Source organism: Harpia harpyja, chromosome 3 (assembly GCF_026419915.1).
Source record: "Harpia harpyja isolate bHarHar1 chromosome 3, bHarHar1 primary haplotype, whole genome shotgun sequence".
NCBI lineage: Eukaryota > Metazoa > Chordata > Aves > Accipitriformes > Accipitridae > Harpia > Harpia harpyja.
Window position 1 is genome coordinate 25,118,818 of NC_068942.1, and position 18,820 is coordinate 25,137,637.

Sequence of the window (18,820 nt, forward strand, 5' to 3'; positions counted from 1 at the left end):
AACACAAACAGCTTTTGTTAGCTGAAACTAAGAGCAACACTTCCATATCACAATGTAGAAAACTCCTTTGGGGCTAGATTTTTAAAACAGAATATGGCACTTGAATTGAATTTGCAGGAGGAGGTGGATATCTAGAACTCTTAGGCCAAACTGAAAATTCCAGTCTTTCAATTCTGTTTTGCAATGTGTAATGACAGCATTGACAGCTTTTTAGGACGTACTATCTACAGTAAGTACAGCTCTGTATTTATAAAGGGGTGTATGAAAATAAGCATAGAATTCCAGTAGAAGCTAAAATAACCTTCAATTCCTTCCTACGCATGAAAAATGTCTCCAGTTTAGTTACAGGGTCACTACACAGAAAATGACTGCAAAACTTAGTTATCAAAGGGGGGTTTGTTTGGTTGGGTTTTTACCCAATTAGTCATCCAGGAACTAACAAACATGTTTCATGTCCAGGTGAAGAACTTTCTCTTCCTTCTCTCTGAGCTCAGTAGAAAACCCAAGTTCTTGCAAGCAGCTGAAAGCCACAGATACCTCTCTACATGGTTAGGTCTCTGGGAACTTGGTGTGCCTTGCTCCACAAATCGTACAATATGAGGAATAAAATGACTGAGAGAGTCATCTTTTTTTGGGCCAAAGCAGAATGTGACAATGAGCTAGAATTTACACATTCGAGTGGATCAGCTCGTTCAGATTGAGTCATAAGGCCAACAAGTCCACATCCAGTTGGCCTACTATGGCTGAGAGTCAAACATGCCAAAGTTCTCCAAAAATGATCCTGCCGACCTGACTCTCTGCTGCCCACCTCACCTACGCGTGTGCTCTCTGCCCCTTTGAGATGAGAGCCAAAGACACCACCTCACTCAAAATGCAACTTTTGTCTTGTAGTATCTGTTGTCCCTGTTAGTGACTGCGCTGGACGCTCTCTGCTTGGTGAAAAAGGTGCTGAAAAATACAGCACATTGCTTTTCAGCTGTAAGGGTCTTATGTCAGGCTGTCCGTAAAGTCTATTATTTTTCAGTTGATCTAATTGATGCTATTCTATAAACACCATTTATTTGTGCTTGTACATGGCATGGGTGAGTAAGCTTCTTTTTCAAGACATTACCTGGCAAAATTCAGTGACGGATCTACCCCCTGAAAAGAAAAAGGATCTCATCTAGTCTTCACAAAATTTTCTAAGCTTGCAAAAGAACTCTGCTGCAATAAATACCACAGAAAATCAGTTTTAACAAACTTAGGTAAAACCTAAGAGGATGCAGAAATCTTTGACACAGAATAGCCCAGAAGCATTGGGAAAAAAGCACTGGATAAGAGGATGGTAGAATAATTTGTTTCATAATGCTGAATCTAATCAGCATGGACAAAGACCGCTTCACTTGATGCAATTCAGATGAAGCCTGAAAGTCACTACAGATTCTCCCTAAGAAATATAGAAAATACATCACTCTTTGTTCATCAAAACCAGTAACTGACACATAGCAAGATCCTCTGAAAAGCTGACTCAGCCGTCAAGAAAGATGACTGAAATTAAATTTGAGGTGAAAACAAAGACTGCCATTTGTTTCATCCTCATGTCAGTCGCTTAGATCATCAAGCAAACAGTATTTTGGATTAAAACACTACAACAATACAAGTTAGCCTGTTAGATCTCCCCCACCAACATCAGAGATTTAGTGTTTCATTACCAGAATCACAGGGGAAAGACGACCTAAAATACCATACAGAGATGGAAGTGCTGTGCTCTTAGTTCAAGAATACCAGGGGTCAGGTTTTACAAATTTACAAGTTTGCATGGCACAGTTGCCGCTCTCACACTTAAAACAACGCGTAGAAGCTGAACGTCCCAAAGATTGTTTCATCCCAGGTCTGCTGTAACTGTGAATCTTGCAGGTACTTTAGATATGGCTTCTTTTGTAGCACACTGCATTCTACTTATTTAGAGTCAAAAACACGTTCTTCAGATTACGGTGGTATCGGTGGTAGTTGTTTGTTGTTTCATACAGAAGCACAGCATGGCTGTACCAGGGAGAAAAAATAATAAATTTTACTCTGAGCTCAATGACTTAGTATGTAAATAATAACTTCAGGATTATCTCAAGTCTCCTTACAATGAACTGGGATTATCTCAACAGATTTTAGTGAGACCTTGCCTATTAGCAGTAGATAAATAATACATTTTCAAATTAAAAAAAACGCTTTTCGAATGTCTTACGAGAGTTTCTCTTACAGGTATTAGAAAAAGAAGGTCTGCATTATTCAAGACTGGACTTCAGGTTGATCATGCATATGAAAAAAATTCAAGGATTCCTCAAGATATAACTTTTAGCTCTAACATCAGTACACATCAAAAAAATTGTTTTATTAAACAACATGACCAGGTTGACCAACTATTTGACCATGTCTAAAATTTGCCTAGTAAGAAGTCACCAGTGTTAAGATGCATGCCTTAAGCATCCAGGGCTTACACATCTTAACTGTATTTTCATTTAAGAGCCAAATGCTAGAAACAGATTTTCCTGAGAAGTGACTTTTTTCAATATGGTACGTGACAGCCATTTGGGTAAAAATGTCAAAGAAACTTTACTGCTTTTCTATACCCTTTTATTAACCTTCCTCACATACACTAATGTAAGCGGCAAACATGGAAGTAAGAGCTGTCATTGACCAAAGGCCACGTTAAAAGCATTTAGGAACTTTTTCATTCTCCCCCTACCACACTCACATTGCAAATCACACAGAAGTTGGGATTAATTTTTTTATGGTTTCTGTGAACATCAGATTCCTATTTTTCTGATAATAAACACATTATATATACATATATACATACACACCTCACTGCTTAGTTTCTGGTGACAGTTAAACTGGCAGGTTATCCTAAGGCTTCCAACTTTTTGCCGAGGCACAATGCCTGCAGCTTCATCTTTTCCAAACACGAGGTTTATACTCACAAGCACCCTCCCAGTAGCAAGTAGATTAGAGTCGCACATAAGCACATACACTTTAAACTCGGTATACACACAAATAATTTTGAGAGGTTACTATTAGTTTTTGTAGAAGAAATCTAAGCAGAAAATGGGTGGCCATTAAGTATTTTATAGGCTTAGTAATTTATGCTCTATGGATCCACAATCCTGATTCAAGTATGAGCATTATTTTTACCTTGAACACCTTTTTCTTGAGCGTATCTGTATTTACATGCTGCACCAGTGTTTTGTAACGTTCAGGCACTGTTTGCTGCTCGGTGCATACCATAACTAGTACTTACAGCTCAAACTGAGCTTCTACAAAGTTCATGACTATACTGGATGACAGGTCCTCATTCAGATGTGAAACTTTAATGTATTCAGGAGAGTAGCTGATTTTAGTGACAATTCTTTTTACTTTGTACCACACAGTTACCACAGCAAAGACTGAACTTTAGTTTACCTTATAACGTATGCTCAAAAGAACTGTTTACGAATTCCAAACAACTAACTGCACAAACAGATCTGCCTGCAAAACCACCAAAGCTGGTGATTGTGTACAAATGAAGGCAATGCACCAAGAATACAAGGTTGAGTTTCTACAGCTGAAATAGTATTTTTACTTAATTTATTTAACTAGAAAAAAAAAATAAGAAGGAAACCCAAAATGTGGTTTTACACAGTAACACTTCAGAATAAAACTCTTACTTTAAAAATACTTCTTGCAGGGCACTGGAAGTCATCCCTGCCAACAAATACTAGCTTTTCACTATCGCTCATGTAAGTTAAGAATGCATTAAGAATGCTGAAAGCATTCCATTTTTTTCCATTACAAATGTATTTTTGTATGTGTGTAGTATATTTCAATTCATACTAGTTATCACTAGTCAGATTAAAGAATAAGTAATTTTAAAATGTGTATTTTAATAATGATTATTCATGATTGTATTTATCACTTTCAACTATTAATTACCAAATATATTTGCTGGATGTAAGCCTTTTGTATTTCAATAAAATATAATAAAACTATTACTTGAAAATTTCACAGGTAATTGAATTGGTATTTAATCTTGCACTAAAATACATCACATTATCTTAAAACTGATATAAAGCTACAGTTGGAGATGAAACCCATAACGAAAGTGAAACAAAATTATATCTCCTAGATATCAAAGTCTGAATTACTTCAGTCAAATTAAAAAAATACCGCTCTGATTTGGCCCTTAAGACAGGAAAGTTTGAGAATACTTTAAAAAAAAAAAAAACCAAAACAACTACAAAAACCCAACAAACACAAAAGCAACACACCTCCACCCCAAACAAAGCTTTTCCTGCAGCATACAAACTCGAAGCATCCTAAGCGGTTTCACTAGTCACTGATCGTCATGATCTAAAACGGAAAAGGTGCAAACGGTACACAGCATAGCAAACGATAAATAGGTTGGAAGTGACAGCAATAAAGGTTAAAAAAATAGTAATAAAAGTAAAAAGATACTTGTTTCAACAAATACTGAGAAATGGGGAGTGACACTTAAAGATAACGAAATCAGAATTTTTTAGTATCAGAATGTTATTTTAGAGGAACACCTACCTTAGAAAGTAAAGACAAAATCTTTACTAGAGTAGCTTTAAGCACCATAAACATCTGATAGAAAAGCAGCTGGCAGTTCCAGCACAGAAATCCTTTTATCCTTCTCGTAATTTAATTTACCCTTTCTTACTATGCTTTAAATCTTTAAAGACAAAATGGTAAGAGATACAACTGAGATTTCAACATGGAATGTATTTATTTTTTTTAATTTTCAGTACAGTATTAGGAGGTCATTTAAATACTTTAAATAAAGATTTTGGAGAAAAACCCAAAGGATTCAACTAGGTAAAGAAAAACAATCTTTACAGTGGATGAAAGACAAGTATTTAATGACCTTGTGATCTTTGAAGTAGCATTCTCTAGAAAATTCATATTCCTGGGTCACCTCATCAGGAATGTAGCCACGCACGGTGATTCTCTTCTGCTCTTCTGTTTTCTGGAGTGTTTCATGCAGAAGATCTCAACTATAATGGACAGCTTCACTGAGAGGCAGGAAGAATTTTCTTTTAAAAATCAAACACACAGAACCAAGCCAACATGTTTACCTCATCATTTTGCTTTAAAAACAAAATCAAATTTTTCTCTATAACCGTAGATCAGAAGGGCATTAGGTAATACTACAATCCTACAGATCAACCCCCCCTCCTCCCCTTATTTCCTCTCCAAATCAACCAACAGTATAATTATCCGACACAGTAGATGGAACAAAGGAAACAATTGGTAAGCAGCTGAATATTGCCTGACATTAAAAAAACCCCACAAACTGAAATGAACTGAAAATTAATTTTGTCGCACAAAAAGATCAGTAGAACTAAAAGCAGATGCTGCTTTCGGTGCAGAGAAAAAAGGAAAAAGAAAAAAAAAAAAAAAAGGCTTGCTACTGTGCAAACTAGAATACCCTGATTTTTGGAATGCATCTTCTGCTTGCCTCAGGCATACTGCTGGAGCAATGCAGAGAGGTGGGAACATCTCATCTGAGAACATCCAGCCACCAGTTCCTCTTCCACTATTTCAGAGTCAATTTTATTTTCCTGATAGCTCATATTTGTTAGTCATTTAGTTAACAAGAATTCCCATACACCCCATTCTGAAAAATAAATTTTCTTTCTGATGCCAGTCAAGGAAATGCTGGCATAATCAAAGGAACAGACTGGAAAAATTCAGTTAACAATTTTATTTATTTTAAGTTCCCCACAAGTAAGTTTACACATACATATACTAAAATATTTAAGCATATATATGTGTATACACTTACACACACACTTAAGTATTGAGGTTCTTTGCTTACCATGTTCAGTCTCATAAGATCTGTTTTATATATAAATATATATATATAAACTGAGACTGAATGTGTTAAATCAAGAAGCTAAATCCAGATAGTAATAAATAGAGGGTAGGGCATCTCACCCCTACCACTTCAGTCATTTTTCTTCCTTGTATCGCATGAACGATCATAGCTTCTTGCAGTGCTAAGTTTCTGGAGACTGGAAGTCCTGAAACTTTAGTTCCAAGTCAGTAACACATTAAACCAGTAATCTAAATTTCATAAGCAGCACCTTTAAACTCATGCAACACTGTACAGGTTTGTACACAACTTGCTAGCCAGCAGTCTGATGCGCTGCTCCTTTCACCTTCCAGCCAAGAATTACTGCTTCAGTGAAGAATTTGGGTAAAATGAAAACATTTTCTCGTCTGCAATCACACGACCAAAAAGTAGAGTGGGTACGCAGTGGAAGTTGAGATTCCCTGATGCAGTGGATTCATACAGAGTTAATGTATTACTCAAGTATCTCCACGTGTTACAGTAAGGAGTGCATCTGTAACAACAAGCACTCGGTGGCATGCAAGCACAAGCTAAGGTCAGCAAGGATATATGCATCAGGAGCTTTCTCTGTGCCACAGAACTGTACCTCTTGAAAGTTATTAATTAGTTTCCAAGAGGTTTCACACTGAGTAAACAGTGAGGAATTTATTTTATAGTGTAAGCAAACTTCGTCAATTCATAAAGCAAGACTTCTTTTTAAATCAGGTTGAATGAGTAATTGAATATTAAGCTACTTGTATTTTGAATGCCTATCAGAGAGATAATAAATAATCAAGTTTAATTTGTTGAAATAATGGCCAGCACGGTGAAACAATATTCACATAAGTGAACCAAACGCATCTTAAAACTGTATGAAATTAATAACTCCCACCCACAAAAACTCCCCAAACAAACTGCTTAATAAGGGAACTGTTACAAGCTATCGAACTTGACAGAGAAGATTAAAATAAAGCTCAGTGTCCAAATCCTATGATATTCTAGTATACTAAAAATTGTAGCTATTTCATCAGCACATAGATGCATTATGTTACTGGACCAAATTTTTATACAATCTAACAAAAGGTACAGACCTTGTGCATCTCGTTACAATTAAAATAAACAGGATGTCTGAGGCTCAGGCCTCAATATTCAGTTAAGTTATACTGCCACCAAAAAGCTGAACATATTTCCCTTATGCTATCCTTAATCTTATATGCCTCCAGATACAAGTCTTGGATAATTTTGCATAATATATTGAAATTACACTACCTGGATAAACAAACTGTCCAAGAATTCCTAACGGAAATTTGGTCAGAAAAATAAAAGTCTAAAGGAAACTTGTACTTAGAGAAAAGACAAAGAAACTAAGAGAGAAGTGGTATAAGCCCTAATGAGCAGTACATTCTTTGAGTACCTCTAATATTACACAATATTGACATATATGAACGCGCTTCTCAGAATGTACAAAAACCACTTCTCTTCAACCAAGACAGAGAATGCATTAAATATGAATTTATGGGTCTCAAGTTTAGGAGGATTTCCCATCAGTTTCTGAAAAAGTCAGTAAATACAGACACTAACCAGTTTTCAAATCAGGACATAAAATGTCTCAGATTATATAAAAGTATACTCCAACTTCTCTGGAACAGAAGTCAAAGCTAAGGCCTCACAATTCCAGTTATTAGAAACAGCATATCCTCTTTACTAGGCCACCACTTGAAGCCAGCTATTCAGTGTTTTAAAGAGGGGATTTTATAACGAGGTGGTTGGGTGGTTGCAATGCAGTTCTTTGTAATATGTACCCAAGTACAGACAGATTGCTTAAAAGTGTTAGGAGTTATAACAGAAACTGTTAAAGAAAATGCAGCATATAAACAAAATGCAACAAACTACACTGACTGAAGTTTCTTCAAGGTCCTCATACCTAGTAAAGTTCACTACACAAATTAAACATCATAAAGTACAAATTAACAAACCACATGATTAATAAAATCTGTTCACTTTATATTAAACATCTCTAATATGATTATAGAATGTTTACGTCCTCTGTTGCACAGAGGAACTCTTCCCTTTGTATCATGGGCAAGGGTTCTCATCTTGAACGCTACTGTGCAAAATGACCATTTATTTCAACAGGTTCTGCAGCATAGCCGTAGCATATGTAGGACGAGCTTGTCTGCTTTCAATTGCATTTTGAAGATACTGGATACCTCCACAGCGCTCCCAAATTTCTTCAAACTGTCTCGGCAAAATTTCAGCACCTCGCTTTCGAGTTAAGCCAGTCTCTTCAAGATTAAGCTCACACATATCCATATCATCCTTACCTGAAATGGTAAAGGGGAAAAAGAAAAATCTTCATAAAGCTTTTACATTATTCAAAGGTCCCATTAACAAAGATTAGATCTTTGTTAATTAGATTTCCTCTCTCAAGCTCTGGTTTGTTAATAGACTTCAGAGCTTATGGGGAAATCAGTCCTCAGAGACAGAGAGAAAGAGAGAGAGAAATTTATTCTTTTTTCCCCCACACAGTACAGAAAAGCAGTATCAGAATAAACTAGTATGATTCTGCAACTGACAAAATTGTGCTTAAAAAAAGAGCAAACGAACAAAGGAAAGAAGCCGAAAAGATCAGCTTCTTGATATATTCTCCTGAAATCCACTACAAGATGACAACCACGTTTGTTTTACACATACTTTCAGTTTCACACAGTTTAGAGTGAACTGCTGTTATTCAATTTGTTTAAATGGAGCAAAGTGACTAAGAACTCGAGACTTTTGATCAAGTAGCCAGTATTCTCACTCTGTCTGCCTCCCATGCTAAACAAACAGTGTTCACCAAATGGGACTGACACAGGGAATCCAATGAAATGATGAATGTAGTTCACTTGCTGTATTTTAATCTTATTTTTAATAGGTGATCCATTGAATGTGGTATTTATGACAACAATGCTAGTTTTAGCTATGGGCTTTGACACTGAACAGGCAACAGTTGGTAAAAGGAATTCTATTAAAAATAATTAGCAGAAAACAAAGGAACTTTTGCTCACTCTGAAGCTAAACAAATTGGTTATGGCCTTTTCCTCAGTCTCCAAGTTAAATACAAAACCTCAAAACATAGAACTCCAAACAGCATTTCTCCAGTGTTTTCTCCCCCTTTCATGATCCTCCAGAAAAGGAGGATACATTTCATTACCAGGTAAATCTCTACCTAATCCATTGCCACATTTAGTTTTTATTTTAAATGTTTAAGATTAAAAAGCTATTCTTGCATACTAGGCAGCATAAATATGGTAAAAGCATCAGTTTGCTATTAGCACCATACTATAGAAAGACAACCTACCATATGTGCAAATTGTTTTGATACAAACTGCTGTAATTTTTCAAAGCTAACTAAAAACCAAGACAATGATGAATAGAACTTTGCAGATAAATCATGATGTTTTACCTTCACACTGCCTCCAGTTCAGTGAACACTCTGAGGACACTTAATAATAAAACCCATTTACATTTGGATTGCCACTCTGTCTACGATTTCCCAGATTAAAGTACATGTACAAGTAAAACACGTGACCAATTACATCTCCAAATGATACTCTGTAACATTTGGCCACCATCAACAGCAGTCCCAAATCCTCAAATTCTGCCTAGACAAGAACTGCTGAGGAAAAAAAGAGGATACAAGTTGGGAAACTTGTATCATCAGCCTCTTTTTCTAAAGTTATCAACTTTGAACCTTTTCAACATTTGAATTTTGCTTTCAATACCAACCCGCCACAAGGAGAATGGGTGCTTTGTCAGGATGAAGTTCCATTTGTCGAGCAATCCATGGCCCATCAAAATGTGCATACCACCAACCCTTCTTCTTGTTCTGGGGATCTTTGTATTGGTCCGCAGGACGGATGAAGGGAATGCGGAAGTAACGCTGCTGTCTGTTTATTTCAATCTCTTGTTGTCTCGCTGGTAGCTGGGTTGTCAGGTTCTGTTGAGCTATCATGCAAAAAACAAAAAACCCCCAAAACAAGCAAACAAAAAAACAGAAAAGAAGAAAGCCGTATTATAACTTGCTTGGTTAATCAGCAAAGCAAAAAAAAAAAAAACCCCCAAACAAAAAACCCACCCCACCCCACCCCCGCCCCAAAACAACAAACCAAACAAAACCCCAAACAAATAAAGACTCCAAAACCCAAACACAACCCCCCAAAACCTGACAGAATCTCTCTGAATGTCATCTGATGTCTCATAAAACCTAAAAAGCACTCCCGTCTCATATAATGTGCATTCTTTTAATCACTACAGCTACAACACTGGTGAGGAAAGGCTCATGTTAACTCTTGCATCTGTATGTTGCTCTATAGCTTGCTCAATGGCATCAGGTACATTTAGACAAAACAAAGTGAGTAAAATAACACATTCTGCTTTAAATCAATATTTAAGGTAAAACTTCCCATCTAAAATTTCTTACCAACCAAAACCATTAATTAGTAATGGCTCTAGTTCAGTCCATCTCTTTGTAAAACAAGATTACAGCACAAGGAAGCATTTTCAGTTACAAAAATATAAAGCATCACTTGAAGATTTTTGACAGTTAACACAGAAGGGTGTGTAATACTGTTAGAAATGACTAATTTGTTAATAGAAATGTTGACAACAATTACTGCTTATTACAAAGCTGCCACCAAACATAACTTTCTGCCTAGATTTCTGCGTACTAAACTCCAGCATTAGAACTACTCTCTGGCTGCTTTCTTTTTTAAGGAAATTGTTTATTTCAGACCATTAAGATCAACAGACCAAACTTCTAGAGGAGACAAGAGTTATACAAAGTCTTTTAAAGCTTCATATATATTTTTGGTAAACATTTGCCATGGGCATTTTTGGACTCCCTCAGAGTTCCACACATTTCAGACTTCAGAGAGAAACTTTCTTCACAATAAAAGCAAATACTCTCTATGTTAACTCATCAACTGATCGACCTTCTTAATGTTACGTATACACTATCATCATCAGTTTTAAATAGTAAATGCTCTTACAAGCAAGATCCTTTCCTTTAATAACTGCCTCCTGCAAAAGTTTATTAGTGATCTTGTTTTAGTGGTTTACAATACCACTGTTACAAATACCCTGTTTAAGAAATTCTGCATGTGAATCTATGCCATCTCTACAAAAGAAAATCAGTATTAACAGTTCCATGTTTCAGCTTAAAGGGAATAATTAAAAGTGAATTCCTTTTGTCCGTTGTCTAATAAGCAGCAAAGCTAATTTTTGAGCTAAAATTTAATAAAATGAAGAATGACAATCACCTCTAATAACGTATTTTTACAGTTATGAACAAGACTAATAGACTAGCAACTGCACCTTGACATTTCTTCCACTTGGATTCAAGCAAAAATAGTTTTTCTAAATGCAAAGAGCAGAATCTTAAAAAAAAGTATGTACTATACAAATCATACCCCCCAATTTTTTTCCATGACTACATAAGCCAAGAGAAGAAAAACAAAACAGATTTTAATAGGTGAATGCTGCTTTTATACATCAACTCTGATAAAGCATGTATTTTACCAGGAGACATAGTTTAGAGTTTATAAGAAATTAATTCTATTTTCTGCACATTGTCTGAACATCTATCACAGCAGATCAGTGCTTTAGTATTGTCAAACACTTTTTGCACTGTAATGGTAATTGCTAAGGCTTATTTCTACCTCTAAATGCATACCTAAATCCAAGAGGAAATCTAGAGGACAGGAATGCTAAGCAGCCAATATAGCCTCTACTTTTCAGTGGTATGGAATTGTAGTTTTTTATTCAAAAGAAACCACCACCTGAATGTTAGTTTGTGTGCTAGGAAAATAGATGTTACGTTGATTCCAGAGTTTTGCTACAACAAAAAGCCATATGCAAACAGTAAAAAATCTTGGAACAAGCATGGCATTTCATGGTGGGGAGGGGCAGGGAAGAGGAAAAAAAGAGAGAAAAAAAAAAAAAGGAGACTATACCTTCAAATAACCTACATAAAAAAGTTATTTCATTTTCCCTTCCCATGACTGCTCAAATGGCTAGGATCTCATGAAGATAAGCAGTAAAGTACATTTGTAAATACTAGAGTAACATGTAATTACCATCAGTTCAATAACATAGCCAAATTGTACAATAGAATTTTTTTGAACAATTAAATTCTATATATATGTGTAGCAAAACACTGGATTAATTAATGTTAGTATAGAGCTCTCAAGTGTTCCTATTCTTCAAAGTTAGCTTAAATAACTGTCTCCCCACTTACGTGAGTTGCTCAAAAATGGTGCAAAATCTGTGAACAAACATTACATGTTGAACAAAACATAAAAGTGCTGATCCTTTATAACTTACAGTTTCATTATCTCAACATTTTTCACCCATCAGTGAAAAGACAGAAATAAAAACCTACATCATTTGAAGCACGCATCCACTGACACCTGAAAGACTTTTAGCTTAAACATCTAAGAAATCAGAGTTCCTTCTTACTACCTTCTCAGATCATTATAATACATAGATGTGAAATGCTCATGTAGTATAATTATTTGCAGTAGGAAAAATTACTTCTGACATTAACAAGAGTCTCGAAAGGTCACTATCAGTGACTTTCTTCTGAACTGCAATGTTCTAACTTTTCTTCAGAAATATGAAGCCATATTTCAAGGAATGTAAAAAAATGCAATGAAAAACATTGAAAAGAATGCAGTAAATATCTAACTAAATGTGATGAGATCATGAATATTCCAAGCTTTATTTGCAATAATCCAAACATTTTCTGCTCTTTGCTACTTCCCATCAGCAATACTGTGCATAAATTTTTATTTTACCTATTTAGCTCCAGACAGAACTTGTGAGCTCAAATTCAAAGCAACTTACCACTTTGCAGAAGTGCTTCAAATGCCTTTTCCTGCTGTTTCAGTCATGAGCTTTCTTAAGCACTTAAAACCGCATTACTAGGCATGGCCACAAGGACCCATTCTTTGATAACATCTTTTCCAGGGGTCCAGATTTCACCTGCCATGTATCTATACCAAAATTCCCTGAAAAGCTCAAATTCTCAGGTCATGCTCAAGCAATGCATAATTCAGTACATGAACCAAGGGGAAGGAGACACCTTTGTATACAGGCCTAACATTGAGAGTAAGCAGGGTACCTGTATCCCCTAGGATCTGTATCCCCCATGTCCCAGGACAATGCTCTATTCCCAGGCTAATGGGACTCTGGGGAGAGCATATTCTCCCCATCTTCCCTTTCCTCTGCCTCTCCTGTTAACTGTGTGGCCACGAACACAAGAATCATGGAACCAGAAGACAGCAGGAGAGATCTGACTAAATTATTATATCCATTTGCTGTGATTCTGTTAATTTCTTAGATTCCTTTATAACGGACAATCACTAGGTGTGGCGCAGGGGAGTGGCAGGAAAAGAGTAACAATCCACTCATCCAATATTGCTCCAGAAACTGGGCACCTATTTTTCAGGTCTGGCAGGGTTAAACATGGTAAATCCTACACCTTCTTGTTGAATTTAAAAGGCAGTCACTTATTCTCATTAGTGCACTGTTTTGACAATAAACACTCATCTGTGAAATCAGCAGAATGACAGTCTAATAAGAAAGCAGGGACTACGCAAAATTTGTCATCGCATAATCAAAAATCACAATATCAACACTCATAGAATTTTAAAAAAGAGAATGTAACCTGAAGTCTATAAGGCTTACAGTGATGTAAATGAGGAAATTATTAGCACCTTTTAAAAGTATCTACGTCTATGTCTATGTATCTACATCTTATGACAGAATAAAAGCACGAGGGAAAAAAAAACCCTTATCACCAACACTTTTTGTTTTGTCTGGACACCAAATGGTATAGGGAATTACATAATGGAGCATGACTCCTTCCAATCTTGTTTTTTATAGCACCAAAAAATCTCATGCAATTCTCTGATAGATGGAATATTTGAGAACGGTCACAAGTGCTGTTCCCCAGGGCTCAGTATTGGGGCCAGTTCTGTTTAATACCTTTATCCATGATCTGGACAAGGGGATCGAGTGCACCCTCAGTAAGTTTGCAGGTGACACCAAGTTGGGCGGGAGTGCTGATCTGCTCGAGGGTAGGAAGGATCTACAGAGGGATCTGGACAGACTGGATTGATGGGACAAGGCCAACTGTATGAGATTCAATAAGGTGAAGGGCCAGGTCCTGCACTTGGGTCACAACAACCCCATGCAGCGTTACAGGCTTGGGGAAGGGTGGCTGGAAAGCTGTCCAGCAGAAAAAGGACCTGGGGGCGTTGGTTGACAGCCAGTTGGATATGAGCCAGCTGTGTGCCCAGGTGGCCAAGAAGGCCAACGGCATCCTGGCTTGTATCAGAAATAGTGTGGCCAGCAGGGGTAGGGAAGGGGTAGGGAAGCTGAAAAATCCTTGACTTTAGTCTAAACACTACTGAGCAACAACTGAAAACATCAGTGTTATCAACATTCTTCTCATACTGAACTCAAAACATAGCACTGTACCAGCTACTAGGAAGACAGTTAACTCTATCCCAGCTGAAACCAGGACAGTCCCCCTGTACTCGGCACTGGTGAGGCCGCACCTCGAGTCCTGTGTTCAGTTTTGGGCCCCTCACTACAGGAAAGACATTGAGGTGCCGGAGTGTGTCCAGAGAAGGGCAATGAAGCTGGTGAAGGGTCTGGAAAACAAGTCCTATGGGGAGCAGCTGAGGGAGCTAGGGTTGTTTAGCCTGGAGAAAAGGAGGCTGAGGGGAGACCTTATCGCTCTCTACAGCTACCTGAAAGGAGGTGGGGGTCAGTCTCTTCTCCCAAGTAACAAGCGAAAGGACAAGAGGAAATGGCCTCAAGTTGTGCCAGGGAAGGTTTAGATCAGGTATTAGGAAAAATTTCTTCACTGAAAGGTTTGTCAAGCATTGGAACAGGCTGCCCAGGGAAGTGGTGGAGTCACCATCCCTGGAGGTATTTAAAAGACGTGTAGATGTGGTGCTTAGGGACATGGTTTAGTGATGGACTTGGCAGTGCTAGGTTAATGGTTGGACTCGATGATCTTAAAGGTCTGTTCCAACCTAAATGATTCTATGATTCTAACTATTTTTAGAATCTCTGTTCTATCCTTAGGTATAATTCTTTGTTCTGAACTATCATTAACTACTCTCAGAAAGCAGCATTTGTAATTCCAGAAATCAGAACTAGTATGAACAACCTTAAAAACAAAGTCTCAAAAGTCTCAAAATGCAAACCATAGCTTCCTAAATGGAAAATGATCTTCCTTAGTCTTAAGTGGCACAGCAAAGAACATATAGCAAAAATGCCAGCAACTGCAACAGCAAATCAGAACTATTTTTAACACATGAGTTGGTATGAGAAAAGCTTTTAGGGAGAGCTATTCAGTACATGTATGTGGGTCTTCTAAAAGTATTCTACTTTCTGCAAAGTATTTGCCAGTTCCGATCTTTTCAAAATATTTACCTTAAATCAATATAAAAATACTCTTTAAAAAAACAAGAATTTCCTTCAACCTAGTGAAACCAAAATTCATTCTAGAAATGTTTTCTTTAGAATATTGTCACCAAAATTATTATAAACACAAAATTATCTCTCCTCACCATAGTCTGTGACTGATTTGGGAGCACGCTGTTCTGTTTCTGCATTGCGTTTCTTATTCTTGGATTTCCAAGCATGATATACCTTTAGCCTTCTGTGAAACTCTTCTCTGCAAGCCGCCAGCAGTTCAATATCTGTCTCAAGAATGAGGAAGGGAGGGATAAGTGAGAAAAATCAGAAAAATTATTTACTAAATGCTTTTCTATACTGATAGCTAAATAATTTTAGATCATGTTGTAACACTAATATGTTTTAATATAATATAATAATTATATTTATTATATTATACCCTCACTCTCTGCAGCAACAGGACCTCTATTTTATGGCCCAGAAAAGTCCCTTGGAGTGCTATATATCCTTTTCTCCTTTAGAGTAATGGCAGTCCCCAAAGTAGCTGCTCCACTGTGAGATCTGGAGCAGTGAAATGCTACAAATAAAATCTTCACTTCACTAAATTTGCCTGTTGACATTATCACAAGCCAAGCAGTAGAGAAACAGATAAAATTTCACTGCTGAACTTTATTTCTGCAACTGAAAAAAAGAAAATCGGCAATTTGATTGCTCAGACTTAGGTTCTTTCTCCAGTTTATTAAATATATTTTAATTTTGCTGAATTTCATTATATCAAGAGACTGAATGATCGCAAGGCTTTTTCATTAGTCACGGAAGAGAATCCAGACTGGCTTCACTAGAGATGAACACACACTAGCACCATGTATTACTGCACCACCTATTCAGCTGAAAACATCACTCCAGTCTTGCATACGTAAAAACAATACAGATACTGTTAGAATTTGGAGCTAACTTTGGGTTTTAAATACAAATAGAGAGAATGGGTTTGTTTCCAATTTCTACTTCCAGGGAGAAATTCTGAGTGATCTTAAATCAGAAATTAACCAACTGCTTTCAATCAGAAGCAGGAAGAAACAGTAATATTTAATAAAGGAATAATTCTTATCTGTTTTGATCTTCATAACACTGGGGGAAAAGTAATTAATGTCCCAACTGTGAGCTTCCCAAACAAAGTTACACATTTTGAAAACTGAAGAATAATCTGAACATCTAAGTCAGAAAATATTTTTTGCTGTCCTTTACATGACATATTTGCTTTTTTGTGATTTGATGACAGCAAGAAGTGGCAGCAAAAAATTTCTTAGAACACACAAATTCTAGGTAAAGCATAATAACTATTATTCCCTTTGTGGAAATACGTAAAACTGAGACAATTTAATTAAGAGATTATAACATGTAGTTTATGGCCCAAGCAGTTTAACATCATAAAAGTATAATCAGTAAAGGAGATAACAAAGGAAATTCTGTTTCCTGAATATGGAAATATCTTAGTTTGCTGTTCTCTTCAGGGTAATACAAGTTTTTAAAATTAATTTGACATTCATTCAAACCTGAATAAATTAATGAGCAAGTTTTTATCTTTGTCATAGGAAGAAAGCAACACCTTTCATACAACTACAACTTGACTTCTTTATCAAATCAGAAAAAACCCCACCACTTACCACAGGATGTATTGATTGTATCACGAAGCTCCGCATATTTCCACTTACTGAGATCATGCTTCTTAGTACCAGCAGCAGCTTTCGTGGCTTGAACTGAAGGACCCCTACAATTATTAAAAAAACATATATGTATTTTTTCAAGTATGAAACAGGAATTTTTACAACAGGAAGAACAGATCCCACGATCAACACTGCAGCATGCTTATTAGAATGAAAATTAGCAGCAGAGGGACTGAATTCAAAGACAAAGTACCATTTTCAAGATGTTCAAATGATTAAGAGAAAGTGAAGGCATCTTTTACATCCAAAATAATATAATCATCTGATTGCTTGCCTAGAGATTAAAAGGAATTGTCATTAATAGTTAGCGCTTATGTGTGAAAAGACGCATATTCTATTTATGTGTACCTCACCCCACACTGATTTAGTACTAGTCAAAATACAGAATACAGACAACAAAGAGTGGCCATATACATTTTAGTTCCATTTGAAAAATAAGACAAAAAACTATTTCTGAAGTAGACAAGGAGAAGGAAGAAAAGCCGTTTCCTCTGCTGAGAAAATATTCCATCTCTTTGACAAAAGTCTAATTTGAGACAAGAAATCAAATTAATTCTACATTAATTGGACAGCGGCTGTCTGAGAACAGCAATGTTTATTCAGGGGTGGGGGGAATCATCAAGACATACCATGGAAAAAAAGACCACTTTCAGAAGAAAGGCTGACCAGTATAAAAAGACTCATCCAGAAACAGTGTTTTTCAGAGGCAAAAGGTATTTGTCATGTAGGTAGTATGCAACAAAGTCAATGGCAAATGCAACTGAGAAATTATTACTAAAATCTCCATCATCTTTAACAGTATGTATAAGGTTATCCATGTAACAAACAAACAAACATTACATGCATACATCTAAAGATAAACCTGAAAAAAAAAATTTCTTTTTTTTTGTCTTAAAAATGCTATGGATAAGAAGTGTAAGAACTTTCCCTTAGGAACAGCAAACTTCCCATGGATTATTTGGATATAAACTAAGTTCAAAACGCTCCAACATTCAGTGACGATCAGAATACTTTTTAAACACTAAGGAATTCAAGAACAGACACATGATTTTACCAGTCTCTGCTAATGTCCATGACTAAGAACATGAGGCAAACTGAATCATCTTTCAGGATCTGAGAGGATTTGTTCAGAAGAAACTAACATGGTAGCAAAATACTTGATGCAATCAAGTATTCAAAAATTCACAAGAGAAAAACAGAAGAAACCAGGCCTTTTCATTTAAAGTCAGTTTGTGCAGCAATATTTTTGTGGGACTGTTACATTATTACAGTATTTATAATCTGGTGAGTATTATTTTAAAGTTTATTTTTCCATAAAGGTCTGATGCGGTACTATGAAGTTTTATGTTATTTTCCCTTTTTAGTTAATAGGTTATAAATACATTTTCTATGAAAAATTTCTCTATGGAGATATAGCAATTTTGAATGCAGAGATAACAAATGCATTTTAAGTTTCCTAGAATAAAACGGTCTGTTTCACCAAATGTTCTTCTTAACAGCAACTGAACCATCTCTTCAAATGTAATTAAAACTACAGAATTAAGCATCAGCTCATACTACTAATTTGAGTTAACACAAAGCTTCCAGTTATGGTATGTGAGAAGTCTGACATAAAAAACTACCTCTTTGACTTTTAATCAGTACATAGCTGAGGGACAGGAACTTTTTTCCTCACCCTTAGCACTACTCCTATGTGTAAAACAAATCATTAGGCAGACTGTCTCCTTCAAAATATGTATTTTAATATTTTGTCATCATT

General features: G+C 36.2%; 2 protein-coding genes across 8 annotated transcripts in view; one reads left to right on the forward strand and one right to left on the reverse strand.

The window, feature by feature from the left end:
* The window catches only part of IMPG1 (interphotoreceptor matrix proteoglycan 1), a 66,517-nt gene extending 63,797 nt beyond the window's left edge, over positions 1-2,720 (forward strand). The window contains exon 17 of the mRNA XM_052781674.1: positions 2,236-2,720. The gene's annotated coding sequence lies outside the window, so the exon portion shown is untranslated. The remainder of the gene's footprint in view (positions 1-2,235) is intronic.
* Positions 2,721-6,645: 3,925 nt separating this feature from the next.
* MYO6 (myosin VI) overlaps positions 6,646-18,820 on the reverse strand; it is a 115,059-nt gene continuing 102,884 nt past the window's right edge. For 5 of the 7 annotated variants that reach the window (XM_052781676.1, XM_052781681.1, XM_052781675.1 and 2 more), the window contains 5 exons: positions 17,002-17,105; positions 15,490-15,621; positions 12,141-12,167; positions 9,632-9,850; positions 6,646-8,187 (listed from right to left, as the gene is read on the reverse strand). In XM_052781676.1, the coding sequence (XP_052637636.1) occupies positions 7,988-8,187; positions 9,632-9,850; positions 12,141-12,167; positions 15,490-15,621; positions 17,002-17,105 (682 nt within the window). In that variant the 3' untranslated portion in view covers positions 6,646-7,987. The remainder of the gene's footprint in view (positions 8,188-9,631; positions 9,851-12,140; positions 12,168-15,489; positions 15,622-17,001; positions 17,106-18,820) is intronic. The other 2 variants (XM_052781682.1, XM_052781680.1) reach the window with 1 other exon arrangement.